This window comes from Tachyglossus aculeatus, chromosome 5 (genome assembly GCF_015852505.1).
Source record: "Tachyglossus aculeatus isolate mTacAcu1 chromosome 5, mTacAcu1.pri, whole genome shotgun sequence".
Classification (NCBI taxonomy): domain Eukaryota; kingdom Metazoa; phylum Chordata; class Mammalia; order Monotremata; family Tachyglossidae; genus Tachyglossus; species Tachyglossus aculeatus.
In genome coordinates this window covers 89600361-89615256 of record NC_052070.1, presented here as the reverse complement: position 1 = coordinate 89615256, position 14896 = coordinate 89600361, and the positions used below count along the sequence as shown (strand labels likewise).

Here is a 14896-nt window from a genome sequence, read left to right as displayed (position 1 = left end):
TCATCTGTGAAAAACCAGCAAAGAACTCTCCATAGGTGTTATTTGATGTTATGATGATAATTCCTCAAAGGGCATTTTTAGTTCCCAGCTTTGTCCCTTAAAAATGATGAGCTCTGAAGGAACCTCCTCATTTGCACCCCTGGTCATAATTTTGCTATTGGTGAATTGGTGACCTTGGGCAAGTCACTTCACTTCTCTATGCCTCAGTTACCTCATCTATAAAATGGGGATTGAGACTGTGAACCCCATGTGAGAAAGGGACTGTGTCCAACTTGATTTGCTTGTATCCACCGCAGTGCTTAGTACAATACCTGGCACATTGTAAGCACTTAACAAATATCATCATCATCATTACTATTATTATTTTCATTTGGCCACATTGCTTCTTTCTTGGCTCCCAAACAGCACAGCTCGTCCATGTTGATTCCAGCTTCCCTGAATTGCAATTAAGCTTAGTGAGAAACTGATTTGTTGACTTCATTTTCATGACCATTATTGTTTAGAGAACCATTTTCTCTGCAGTGCATTCTAAAATATCAATATCCAGCAGCTGGAATACTCTTCCACATTTTTTCTATTTCACTTGAGACACAAGAAGGAGTATTAAACATTTCATCCTCCAAGCAGGACCCTCCATTTCTAACAGCACAATCCTAAAGATTTGGCAATCAAAAGTTTTCAGTACCTAGGGTGATAACCATTTTCTGTACCACACTTAGACTTTTCAGAATTCAAACCCCAGAATGGTATCCAGAGTTAGAGCTGTTGGAAAGACTTGGTTAAAAATATGTCTCATGTGATTTGTTTCAGCTACCTCCTACCACATCTCCTCCCAGCCAAGCCAGGATTAGACATCCACGGTTTACGGCACCACACCACGAACAGTATTCAGAGGGTGTTTAAAATGAGTTTTGTACCTGTTGGATTCTGGCAACGGTTTATAGCTCGGATGCTAATTAGTTTGGCAGAGATGGATCTGCAGGTAGGTTGATTTACCTCCTCCTGATTAGAATGTGAGGGATTGAAGCTGCTTAATGAATGGAAGGAATTCAGATCAACCTGCATGCCGAACCAGCCAATTCTTTCAAATTTGCAAGGCTCCTACTATTGTGACGTCTTATTTTTCATATTCTGCACACCGTGACTCATTTGAACAATTACCAAAAATCCAGCCTTTCCATCCACTTCAATTGCTTAAATCGAGACAATAGATGCCTGATCTAGAATTAGGTTTAGGAGGAGGAGGATTGGATTTTTTAGAGTTAGTGAAATAAATTCTAGTTGCCAGTGCAACTTAATTTCATGAAAGTAATGCCATTGAACATTAGCTATTGAGTCCATTATATTAACATTAGAATTTGCATCCTAGTGACTGTACTCTAAATGGTATATCAGTAGGCCCTATAGCTATAATTCTATTTGTTCTGACGATTTTGACACCTGTCTACATGTTTTGTTTTGTTGTCTGCCCCTTCTAGACTGTGAGCCCATTGTTGGGTAGGGACCGTCTTCTCTATATGTTGCCAACTTGTACTTCCCAAGCACTTAGTACAGTGCTCTGCACACAGTAAGCACCCAATAAATATGATTGAATGAATGAATAAATGTGATTGAATTAATGAATAAATACGATTGAATGAATGAATGAACCCCTTTGCTGTTCATTCATTCATTCATTCAATTGTATTTATTGAGCACTTACTGTGTGCAGAGCACTGTACTAAGTGCTTGGGAAGTACAAGTTGGCAACATATAGAGATGGTCCCTACCCAACAACGGGCTCACAGTCTAGAAGGGGGAGACAGGCAACAAAACAAAACATGTGGACAGGTGTCAAGTCATCAGAATAAGTATAAGTAAAGCTAGATGCACATCATTAACAAAATAAATAGAATAGTAAATATGTACAAGTAAAATAAATAGAGTAATAAATCTGTACAAACATATATACAGATGCAGTGGGGAGGGGAAGGAGGTAGGGCAGGGGATGGGGAGGAGGAGAGGAAAAAAGGGGGCTCAGTTTGGGAAGGCCTCCTGGAGGAGGTGAGCTCTCAGTAGGGCTTTGAAGGGAGGAAGAGAGCTAGCTTGGCGGATGTGCAGAGGGAGGGCATTCCAGGCCAGGGGGAGGATGTGGGCTGGGGGTTGATGGCGGGACAGGCGAGAACAAGGCACAGTGAGGAGGTTAGCGGCAGAGGAGCGGAGGGCTGGGCTGTAGAAGGAGAGAAGGGAGGTGAGGTAGGAGGGGACGAGGTGATGGAGAGCCTTGAACCTGAGAGTGAGGAGTTTTTGCTTGATGTGTAGGTTGACTGGTAGCCACTGGAGATTTTTGAGGAGGGGAGTAACATGCCCAGAGCGTTTCTGCATAAAGCTGATCCAGGCAGCAGTGTGAAGTATAGACTGAAGTGGGGAGAGACAGGAGGATGGGAGATCAGAGAGGAGGCTGATGCAGTAATCCAGTCGGGATAAGATGAGAGATTGAGCCAGCAAGGTAGCGGTTTGGATGGAGAGGAAAGGGTGGATCTTGGCGATGTTGCGGAGGTGAGACCGGCAGGTTTTGGTGATGGATTGGATGTGATGGGTGAATGAGAGAGCAGAGTCGAGAATGACACCAAGGTTGCGGGCTTGTGAGACAGGAAGGATGGCAGTGCCGTCTACAGTGACGGGAAAGTCAGGGAGAGGGCAGGGTTTGGGAGGGAAGGTAAGAAGTTCAATCTTGGAACTCCTCAAAAATCTCTCCCCTCCTCAAAAATCTCTCCCCTCCTCAAAAATCTCTCCCCTCCTCAAAAATCTTTCCCCTCCTCAAAAATCTCCAGTGGCTACCAGTCAACCTACGCATCAGGCAGAAACTCCTCACCCTCAGCTTCAAGGCTTTCCATCACCTCGCCCCCGTCCTACCTCACCTCCCTTCTCTCCTTCTACAGCCCAGCCCGCACCCTCCGCTCCTCTGCCGCTAACCTCCTCACTGTGCTTCGTTCTCGCCTGTCCCACTGTCGACCCCTGGCCCACATCCTCCCCCTGGCCTGGAATGCCCTCCCTCTGCATATCCGCCAAGCTAGCTCTCTTCCTCCCTTCAAAGCCCTACTGAGAGCTCACCTCCTCCAGAAGGCCTTCCCAGACTGAGCTCCCTCCTTCCTCTCCCCCTCCTCCCCCTCCCCCTCCCCCCCGCCTTACCTCCTTCCCCTCCCCAAAGCACCTGTATATATGTATATGTGTTTGTATATATTTATTACTCTGTGCATTTATTTTTCTTGTACATATTTATTCTATTTATTTTATTTTGTTAATATGTTTTGTTTTGTTGTCTGTCTCCCCCTTCTAGACTGTGAGCCTGCTGTTGGGTAGGGACCATCTCTATATGTTGCCAACTTGTACTTCCCAAGCGCTTAGTACAGTGCTCTGCATACAGTAAGCACTCAATAAATATGATTGAATGAATGAATGAATGACGTATTGAGTTTTAGATGGTGGGCAGACATCCAGATGGAGATATCCTGAAGGCAGTAGGAGACCCGAGCCTGAAAGGAGGGAGAGGGAGCAGAGGCTGAGATGTCATCAGTGTAGAGATGATAGTTGAAGCCATGGGAGCAAATGAGTTCACCAAGGGAGTGAGTGTAGATAGAGAACAGAGGGGGACTAAGAACTGACCCTTGAGGAACCCCTACAGTAAGGGGATGGGAGGTGGAGAGGAGCCCACAAAGGAGACTGAGAATGAATGGCCGGAGAGATAAGAGGAGAACCAGGAGAGGACAGAGTCTGTGAAGCCAAGGTTGGATAGCATGTTGAGGAGAAGGGGGTGGTCCACAGTGTCAGAGGCAGCTGAGAGGTCGAGGAGGATTAGGATAGAGTAGGAGCCGTTGGATTTGGCAAGCAGGAGGTCATTGGTGACCTTTGAGAGGGCAGTTTCAGTGGAGTGTAGAGGACAGAAGCCAGATTGGAGGGGGTCGAGGAGAGAGTTGGCGTTGAGGAATTGGAGGCAGCAAGTAGACGACTCATTCAAGGACTTTGGAAAGAAATGGTAGGAGGGAGATAGGAAGTTTCAAGAAGGAATCCCACTTACCCTTTCCCACTTTCAAGAAGGAATCCCAAGAAGGAATCCCACTTTCCCTTTCCCACTTACCCTTACCCACTTTCCCTTTCCCACTTACCATTTCCCACTTTCAAGAAGGAATCCCACTGTTTCAAGAAGGAATCCCACTTACCACAACCTAACCACCCAACACTTTCCCTTTCCTAGGTTTTCTTAATGTAGCTAAATGTTAGATGAATGGGCCCCTGTATAGCCTCCTGATTAAGATGTGTGCAAGGATCTTAGTGGAGTATAACCCCATTGTTGGAGGAATAGAACTCTGTTCTCTGAGGCACATTGAATTGTGACACATTAAATGCAAGAACCTGAAAGTCATACATTTTAACTTGCATGTTTAGAGAACAAATGATTTCCTTCTAGTGTCAGAAGGCTGAATGATGAATCAGGTAGATGTGAATTTGTACTCACATCTTTAACCCTTCCCACGGTGGGAAATTTTCTTAAAAGGGACCTACCATAATATTGAACCCCCCTCCACTCTTGCCCCAGTTCCTGCCCTACTGTTTGAGTGACTTAATTAGTATATTGACAAACTAGGCTTGACTAATTAATATGTATCTAGACAGCTACACAGAATAGGGTTTTTGTGTGATAGGCAGGCTTTGTTTTATGTTAAATTGGTAGAGACTAGAGCCTGCAAAGTAAATGTGTATTGATGTAGCTAAGGATGATTAAAATGGAAAACAAAAGGCACTCAAGAAACAAAGTATGGCAGCTCAAACTTTTCCTTGCATTTCAGCTTTTTGAAAACAAGAAGAATAAGAGCAGGAACCGAAAAGTGACCATTTACAGTTTTACAGGCAACCAGAGAAATCGCTGCAGCACGTTTAGAGTGAAAAGAAATCAGACCGTATATTGGCAAGAAGGCCTATTGGTTACGTTTGATGGAGGCTACCTCAGGTAATGTGTAATCAGTTAGCCCAGTCTAGAAAGAGCTGGGTTGAGATTTCTGTCATTAAATGGAGTGAATGAACTGCTAAATCTGTTCATGGCTGTGATTCCACTGTCCTGAATGTAATATAATAATAATAAAAATAATAGTATTCATTAAGCCCTTAAACTATGCTAAGCGCTGAGGTACAGTATAGTCGTATCCTACACAATCTCTGTCCCACACAGGGCTCACAATCTGAGAAGAGAGAACAGGTATTTAACTCCCATTTCCCAATGAGGAAACTAAACGACTTTCCCAAATTCAAACAGCAGGAAAGTGGTGAAACCAGAATTAGAATCCAGGTCTCCTGACTCCCATTTCTGTGCTCCTTCTGTGTCATGCTACTTCTCAAAGCAGCTCTGTCCTGCCCAGATCCCAGGAGAATTTGGCAGGCCCAAAGAGGTGCTGAAGTGAATCCAGACAGCACTCCTTCATGGGGAAAGTGAGGGTGCTTTCCACTCAGGGAAACATTTCTCAGAGGGTTTCTGTCTAGGCAGGATCCATTTCCATTCGATTAAAACACAGACTGCCCCCAGACCAAACAGAGAGGGTCTCAAAGAGATCTGAGGCGGAGACCTCTGGAGAGAGAAGATCAGAGTTGGTCTCCATCCAAACACAGAAGGATAACAGATGTACTTGGGTAATATGACTAGATTTGGATGACATGTTTATAATAATGGCTATAAAGTTCATTTAATGGAATTAGAAATGCATTATACGATGGGCAGTTGACTAGCACTGTCAAAAAGTGTTACTCCTTTTCTTTAAGAGTATTTTTCTTATAATGGAAGTCCCATTCACTTATTAATCTATCATCTTTCCATATCCCTGCTATTACCAGTTCTAACAGCCAAACAAAAGGATTAACTGAGTTCCTACCAGTTCTTACCATACTAAAGACTTGGGAGAGTACACTAGAATTAGTAGACATGATACCTGCCCTCCAGAAGTTTACAGTCTAGCTGGGGAGAGAGATGTGTAAATAAATAGAGGAAATATTAGAGTGGAAAAAATTCACATAAGTACTATGGGGGTGAGAAGGACATGAGGATCTATGCACTTAGGTGGCAGAGAACACTGAAATGGTATTTGGGGGGATATAAGCTGAAGAAATTAGAAATTAATCAGAAAATGCTTCCCACTATATGTCAGTAATTTGGGTCTGCCTGTCTCCCTAGTAGATTGACAGACAACCCCTGCAGGGTAAGAACTGAGCTTCTTTACTTGTACGCTACCAACTGCTTAGTTTAGTGGTCTGCAATCATTATGTGTCTCATAAATACCAGGTATATTTCATCTGTAGACACTTGCAAAGTATTAAGGGCTTCTTTTTATTTTCAATTGCAGTGTTGAGTCCTCTGATGTGAACTGGAAGAAAAAAAAAAGTGGAGGAATAAAAGTCATCTGCCAGTCCGAAATGAGAGATTTTTCAGCAATGGCTTTTATCACAGATCATATCAATTCCCTGATAGACCAGTGGTTTCCTGGTAAGAGAATCTTTGCATAGCATTTCAACTACAAGGTAATCTTCTTTGCAAATCAGGGTTATCAACCCTGCACTGTTGCAGTGGGGAGAAGTCTTCAATCCAAAAAAAAATTCCTGGGCAGAATTCAGTGCTTGTCAGAAAGTTCTGAAACTTGGGAAGCAGCGTGGCATAGGAGATAGAGCCCATGCTGGGGTCTGGGAGTCAAAGGACCTGAGTTCTAATCCTCACTCTGATACTTGTCTGCTGTGTGACCTTGGGCAAGTCACTTGACTTCTCTGTGCCTCATTTACCTTATCTTTAAAATGGGGATTAAGACTTTGAGCCCATTGTGGGATATGGACTGTGTCCAAACTGATTAGCTTGTATCTACCCGAGTGCTTAGCACAGTTCCTGGCACATAGCAAACACTTAACAAATGCCATTTAAAAAAAGCTTTTATGTAGTGGAAGTTCTGGCCATCAGAAAAGCCCAAAATCGGGGCTGTGTGCAGAAGACCTGCTGGGGTGAAATAGAAGCCAGGATTTTCATGTGAGATTCAGAGCTGAACTGAGAATGACCTCTAACGTCATCTCTGTACTGCACAAAAGGTAGAAAAAAAGACCACGTGAATTACAGTGCAGTAGGAAAATGATACAAGGCATAGCTAAAAAGATGCATGTGTGTCTTGTTCAGGGACCTGTGGTATTGTGTAATCCTACAAAGGATTTTTCAATATATTTTGGTGAGGAATCTGTGCAACTGTTAAAGATGTTGGTATATCAATGTGAAACATTTCCATTTGACACAGTCTGTGATCTCTCCACAGTGTAGCGCTTGTGTAATATTCCTATCCAAATGGCACTATTTACTAAGAGTCATCCATAAACAATCCAAGGCAGCTAGCTGACTGAGTTAAGGAGCCTAACCATACCACATTCCTGTTACTAGTCTATCACTTGCAAAGGTGAACTAGGCCTATAGAAATGTTAACCTTCCCGATACTATTACTTGGGCCCACACTTTTTCCATTTCTTCCCTTTCCTTGAAGAGATTTAACATGTTTCATCATTCCGTACCCCTTCCACCCCTTTCTGCTTGTGCCACAGTAAAAGGAAGCTATGAAAGTGGGGGAAAAAATCCAAAAGAACTAGGTCGAGAACTAGTCTCAGTGCACATATGGTGGTGCGAAATCAAAAGTGATCAGAAACTTGCTTCTGGAGGGTTTTCTAGGAGAAATGAGCTGATGAAGGGACAGCCTCACAAGTTTTGGTCAAAGGTCTGGCCTCTCCTGGCTCGGCCTCTGGCTCTTCTGGTTAAGGACTAAGGACTCTCCCACTGTGAATGGAGGGCTGTGAGAGACTGAGCAGGGACCTGAGCACAGACCAAGCCCAGCTGGTTTCACATAGCTCCTAATCCAGCCCCAGGGGCTCAAAAACTACAGAATCTGCAGTTTTCCCAAATTCATGCAGAGCTGGACATTGCTCTTTCCTCCCTTGAGTCTAATCCAGGCTCTTTCCATCCGTAAAACAAACCTCTTTAAAACCCAGACCTAGCCCTTAGAAATTGTCCAGAACTGTTCCAGTTTGAGGGAAAGCTATCTCTCCCCTCCCCCTATGTAAAATGCATCCTGAAAAAAAGAAACTTAAGTGGCAAACTAGAGCAGCTGAACTCGGAAGGAAAAAAAACAACTCCAGAGTTGCTGACTGGATGGTTTTCAGAATGTGTTAATCCCAAAGGACATATTTTCAGCTAAAGACAATGTTTCCCAAATTTAAATGACAGTTGTTCATTAGTAACTGGATGTCTTTTGTAATAATGTTCTTCTGTCCAAACCTCGGACTGAGGATAAGCAAAAAAATACATTGCCCATAACTCAATCAATGGTTTTTATTGAAGGCTTACTGTGTGGAAAGCACTGTACTTATCATTTAGGAAAAGTGCAATGTAATAGAGTGTTACTTGGGATCCACAGAACTGGTTATCCCTGTCTGACACCCTGGTGACAGCACCCAGACTTTTACATATCAATAGCTGCCTGCTTTCACATCAAGCAAGCCCTCTTCACTCTCAAGGACCCCTGTGGAGCCACCAGCATAAGCAGTTATTGCTGTTGACAGCCTCACCTATAACCTTCAAACTTGTCTGACCCCACCATGTTTCCTCAGTCCCCTCCCTCCACTCCACCCATCCCTATCCTCTCTTCCCAGCACCCCCATCCCCTTCCATCCAACTCCTTCTTACCCCTAGTGCCAAACACACCCTTCTCCATGTGCTTTATTGAGAAAATTGAAACCATGAGGTGTGATATCCCTAAAATCTCCCTTGCTCCTCTCCAGTCCCTCCCCATGCTTTCCCCTTCAACTCTCCCATTTTTCCAGTAGCATCTCAAGATAAGGCAAGTACTTATCCCGCCTTGCCTCCTGTCTCTTTCCACTCCAGTCCATACTCTGTTCTGCTGCCCGAATCATTTTCATCCAAAAACGTTCAGACTGTTTCCCCACTCCTCAGGAAACTCCAGTGGATGCCCATCCACCTCCGTGTAAAGCAAAAACTCCTCACCACTGGCTTTAAAGCATTTAACCACTTTGGCCCCTCCTACCTCACCTCATTACTCTCCTTCTACAACCCAGCCCACACACTTGGTTCCTCTGGTGCTAACCTTTACACTGTACCTGGATCTCATCTATCTCGTTGCCAACTCTCGCCCTCATCCAACCTACGGCCTGGAGCGCCCTCCCTCCTTATATCAGACAGATTATTGCCCTCCCTCACTTCAAAGCCTTATTGAAGGCACATCTCCTCCATGAAGCCTTCCCTGACACTCCCACTCCCTTCTGAACCACTCATACTTGCTCCTTCATTCATCCTCTCTCCCTTCCCCATGGCACATATGTATATATCTATATATAACTGTATATATACTTATATATATGTATGTATAATGTGATATATCTGTAATGTATTTATTTATCTATTTATTTATATTAATATCTGTCTCCCCCTCTAGACTGTTAGCTTGTTGTGGGCCGGGAATGTGTTTGATATATTGTACTCTCCCAAGCACTTAGTGCTGTGTGCTTTGCACATAGTAAGTGCTCAAAAAATATGATTATTAATAGTAGTAATCATTCTCTTCCCTCCTTTCAAAATCCACCCCCTCCATCTGCATTCTGACCCCATCCCATTGCACCTTATCGAAGAACTTACCACCCCCACCCCATTCTTCCTTCTCTATCCACCATCTTCAACTGTTTATTCTCCAGTGGCTTTTTCCCCTCATTTTCAAAACTGCTCCTGTCCCCCCCAATCCTAAAAAAGCCTTCGACCCCACAGCTCCCTCCAGTTACTCCCCATGTCCCTCCTACTATTCCTCTCCAAACTCGAGTGAGTTGTTTACACCCACTGTCTCCACTTCCTCTCTTAGACCCCCTATAATCTAGCTTCCATCCTGTTCATTCCACAAAAACTGCCTCCTCAAATGTCACCAATGATCTTCTTCTTGCCAATTCCAATGGCCTTTCTTTCATCCTATTCCTTCTAGATCTCTTAGCTGCCTTCCACACTGTTGACCAACCATCCCCTTCTCCTGGAAATATTATCCAACCTTGGCTTCACTGACATGGTCATCTCCTGGTTCTCCTATCTCTTTGACCAGTCATTCTCGGTCTCTGAAGTATGTATGAATGGCACACAAATAATAAGGACTAAATCATCTCAGGATGGCTGAAAGAAATTGTTTTTATATCTGAGAAATCTGGCAATTTGGAAAACAATGAGAACTTGTGCTGATGTTTCAAAGATGAATTTTCTTTATATAAACCCACTTATCTATAACTAAAAAGCCATGTTTTATTTCTGTTTTTGCATCTTTATACTGCACTAGTTGTATTTATTGAGTGCTTATTGTGTGCAGAGCACTATACTAAGTGCTTGGGAGAGAACAGTATAAAAATATAACAGACACATTCCCTGCCCACAACGAGCTTACAGTCTAGAGTGAAAACCAGATTGTAAAGAGTCTAATGGGGTTTGGAGGGGAGGAATGGGAGGCGGTGAGTGTATACAACCGATTTTGAGAAGTTTGATCAGGAATGGGAGTGGTGCAACAGCAGGATGGTGCAGTGGGATCTAGAGAAGGGTTTTATTTTAGAGTGGATGTGGGCGTCTTTGAAGGTAGAGGGGAAGGAGCCATCAGAGGGTGGCTGGTTAAAGATGGTGATCAGGGAAAGAAGAAGAGTGGGTGCAAGTGTTTTTGAAAAGTGAGAGATTGTGGGGGTGAGGTGGGAGATTTGGAGGAACTTGTGCCTGATGGTTTAGATTTTGTCAACAAAGAGTTGATGAAGGAGAAGTAGCAGAATAGGGCAGAGTTATGGCAGCATCAGTCTGAAGTACATTTAAATGAATTTGAGGTAAAGCTTGCTTAGTATCTTTCATGAAGTTTTTCCTTTTTTTCAAAACCATTTTTCATGCCGGTCCCATCTCACTGGACCTAATTAAGTATTTACTAACAACATTTTGATTATGTTCATTAAAATGGCTTGGCTGCAGCATCCTTTTAGCTAATTTTGTAACTGAAATTTCCTCAAATGGATATATATGTGGTATGAGTCACCAGAATGTCAGGAAAAGCTTTTGAGGGCTAGGTCTTGTTTTCTCTCACAGTCGGGTCATAATCACATGTCATTTAATGTCTGTGTCACCCATGCAACCATGTACTCATCACCACTTATACCATTTCTGTATGTATCTGAACACATCCTATCACTTAAGCACTAACTCACATTCATTTCTACTTCCCCGTCATTCTCCTATCTGTAAATTGTTTTAGTATCTGGCTCGTTGAGGAAGACATCATGTGTACTAATAACCATACTTTCCCAAGCTCTTAGTAGAGTGCTCTGCACACATTATGTGCTCAATAAACATGATTGATTGATTGACAATTTTCAACAAACATTTAATTTGAAGGTGAAAAAATGCTCAGATGCCCAATGGTCTTGTCTTTAGGCGATTTTGGAAAGAAATTGTTAAGTATCTATTTTTGTGAGTTACCGGAAAAATTTGGCTTAAAAAAATGTACAGGCTATTTGTATTTGACACATAAATTGTGAGCTTGAAGTGTTAACCCAGAGCTTAGCTTCCTGTAAATCACCTTACTTAACAGCCCAACTTGAAATGGTGAGAATTGGAGGTTTAAAAAAATATTGATTAGTTAGGTCTCTCAGTCAATCAATCGTTTTTTGAGTGCTTACTCTGTGCAGCACACTGTACCAAGCACTTTCATTGTCAGTCGTATTGCACACTTACTATGTGCAGAGCACCATACTAAACATTTGGGAGAGTACAATATAATAATAAACAGACTCATTCCCTGCCCACCCTGAGCTTACAGTCTAAATGGGGAGACAGACATTAATTTAAATAAATTACAGATATTTACATAAGTGCTGTTGGGCTGAGGGACAGTGAATAAAGAGTACAGATCCAAGTGCAAAGGTGATGCAGAAGGGAGTGGGAGAAGAGGAAATGGGAGCCTAGATGGGGAAGCCCTCTATGCCTTTGCCATTTTGGATTCTTCTAGCACACTGTAGAAGGATCGGAGAGTTGCCCATCTGAATAACAGGCTGGACCCAATTGCCTCATGGGATTAGTATATAGACAACACTGCATCTATCCATCCTGACTGCTTGTTTCTACAGCTCTCCCTGCTAACTATGACCTGTGCCTTTTCAGCCCTTACAGCTACTGAGAGTGATGGAACTCTGCTCATGGAGCAGTATGTCCCGTGCCCCGTCTGTGAGACTTCAAGAGCCCAGCAAGCTGACTCTACTGAGAAGATGGAAGATGTGCAGTATTTTGATATGGAGGACTGTGTCCTGACTGCTATAGAGCAAGATTACATCACCTGTCCCAAACACCCCGATGACCCAGTTCCTTTGCAAGAGTTGGTCCCAGAGCTATTTATGACTGATTTTCCTGCAAGGTATTGTGAGTCCCATTGGAAAATGCCTATCAGTGGTCCAATCAACCAGTTGTACTTATTGAGCATTTACTTATTCATATTTTTTGAGCAATTACTGTGGACAGCCACTGTAGTAAGTGCTTGGGAGAATACAGTATAGCAGTAAACAGACACATTCCCTGCCCTCAGCGGTCTTACTAAGCCCTTGGGAGAATATAACAGAGTTGGTAGACAGTTCCCTGACCACAAGGAACTTACAGTCTAGAGAGGTAGACAAGCAGTAATATAAATAAATTAAGGGTATGCGCATAAGTGCTATGGGGCTGAGGGTGAGGTGAGTAAAGGGTGCCAGTCCCAAATCCAAGTGCAATCCAAGTCCAAGTTCCATTTCTTCTTACTCAGGCTCAAACTAATCCTGCCAAGGGATCTCCAAAGTGGAATCAGAGGTGATACCTCCCAATTCTCAGTCTGTGCCAGTTCTTTTCTTCACTGACCCAGCCAATGCAGTCGAGCTTCTCTGTCTTTACATGGGGCAATTCCAGTCATTTATCCTGACAGAGTATGATAAAAAGCATTTGGAGATTTCCATTAACTGCCTACTGAAAGGATTCATTTTTTTGGTTATGATTATTGTTTCTTGACAGCCGCACCTGGGGTGGTTGTCTCTGCTGAATTGATTGCCTTTTAAAGTTACACATTAGGGTCTGGGTAAATTGCCTTTCCTTTCTGGTAAACAATCTGAAGGTTATTTTCTGCTGAGCTTGCACTCACTTCAATTTTTTCTCCGTGCTTGCGGAAGAAATTAAAAATAAATGAGAACCTGTCTCCAGCAGAAACTCTGAAATGAGACTAGTTCAGAAAAATGTCAAATTTTCCTTTTAATATCAAAGCCTCTGCTAACTTTTGTCTTAAGGCAAACATTTGATATTCTTTTCTCAAATTTTACTACTCATCCAAGGATAGAACTGAGAAGAAATGTCTGGAGAAAATAGAAATGGTCTTGTGGCCATCTAATAGGAAATGGTCACTGAATCCATATTCCTCTGGAAAGGGAAAAAAAAAGTAATCAGCTTTGACCCCCAGAAATTAAAATCCATGGCTGCATCTGCACAGGGGCAAAACTAAGGTCAGTTTGAAAAAAATGTGCAGAATCCAGGTTTTTTAATGACCCTAATAAGATCCGCCTCATTATGCAGGGGCTGGGGGAGATTTACTACCATTATTTTCTCTTGCAGTTCGGTTTTGGAGGCAGTAAGTTTAGGGTCATTTGGGTAGGGATTTTACCAGCAAGATTTAGCATCACATATGTCTGGCTGGCCTGTAATTGACTCAATCAAAAGCCTCTTCACCTGATCCCTTCACCTCACTGCTGGCTGTGGTGCCCATTTGTCTAGATTTCAGCCGGTCTGTCCCCCAGCTGATACTGATATGACAACAGGCATTTCTGTGTCTGGGATTTTCATTTTTAAGGCCCAGTAGCTATATAAGTTCTGCCCATTTCTTGGGTGCCCTTATGATGCCACTAGGTATATGGTGCGTTAGGTTTCATGTTCCTTGAGTCATGATAAATTCATGTGTCGTCACCTCCTCAGTTTCAAAAAAGAAAAATTTGTGAAGTTCACCAGCAATGTGCAGAAGTACTACACTGTTAGTTCCATTTTTTTAATGGTTAGGATAATTTCTTTAAATGAAAATGGAGGGATTGGAAAAAGGTGTCCAGAGTTCCTTAGTGCTATCAGTGCCTCCTCACTACAGTCTGTCTGTCGCCTCCAGGTGCTTCAGAGTGCAGCAGTTATAATAACAATAATAATAATAATAATTGTGATATTTGTTATGTGTTTACTATAGTGCCAGGAGATATACTAAGCGCTGGGGTGGTTACAAGCAAATCGAGTTAGACATGATCACTGTCCCACAGGGGACTCAGTCTCAGTCCCCATTTTACAGATGAGGTAACTGGGGCACAGAGAAGTGAAGTGACTTGCCCAAGGTTACACAACTGACAAGTGGCGGAGTTGGGATTAGCACCCATGACCTTATGACTCCCAGGCCCGTTTTCTATCCACTGTGCCATAATGCATCTAGGGACTGAAAAGGCCTGCCAACAGGCGTGGTCCTCCTGCCCGAGAGCCCCAGGGCACACTCTGAGGCAAGTCTATTGGTATGTAGTAGTTCTGGAAACTTTCCTCTTGCCCCCCATGGCACTTTTCCCTCTCACACTATCTTGGCGCCAGCAGTGAGGTGTGTCCCAGGATGAACAGGATCAAAAGCAGAATTTTCCACTTGAAAATTCCTTTCCAAAAATACACCTGTCCCCATGCAGATACCGCCTGTGACTTGGTTCCCCCTAAATTAAACCATCTATTTAAGAAAAAAGTATTTCACTTTAGGCCAAATTCACTCCAAAGCTTTTTTTTAAAAAAAAAACAATAAACCTTTTATCAGTT

At 43.0% G+C, this 14896-nt stretch overlaps 1 protein-coding gene across 3 annotated transcripts in view; it reads left to right on the top strand.

Annotated features, from left to right (window-relative positions):
- LRRK1 (leucine rich repeat kinase 1) overlaps positions 1 to 14896 on the top strand; it is a 145639-nt gene that overhangs the window by 100581 nt on the left and 30162 nt on the right. For all 3 annotated transcript variants that reach the window (XM_038746353.1, XM_038746352.1, XM_038746350.1), the window contains 4 exons: positions 811 to 982; positions 4827 to 4987; positions 6369 to 6508; positions 12221 to 12470. In XM_038746353.1, coding sequence (XP_038602281.1) covers positions 811 to 982; positions 4827 to 4987; positions 6369 to 6508; positions 12221 to 12470 — 723 coding nt within the window. The remainder of the gene's footprint in view (positions 1 to 810; positions 983 to 4826; positions 4988 to 6368; positions 6509 to 12220; positions 12471 to 14896) is intronic.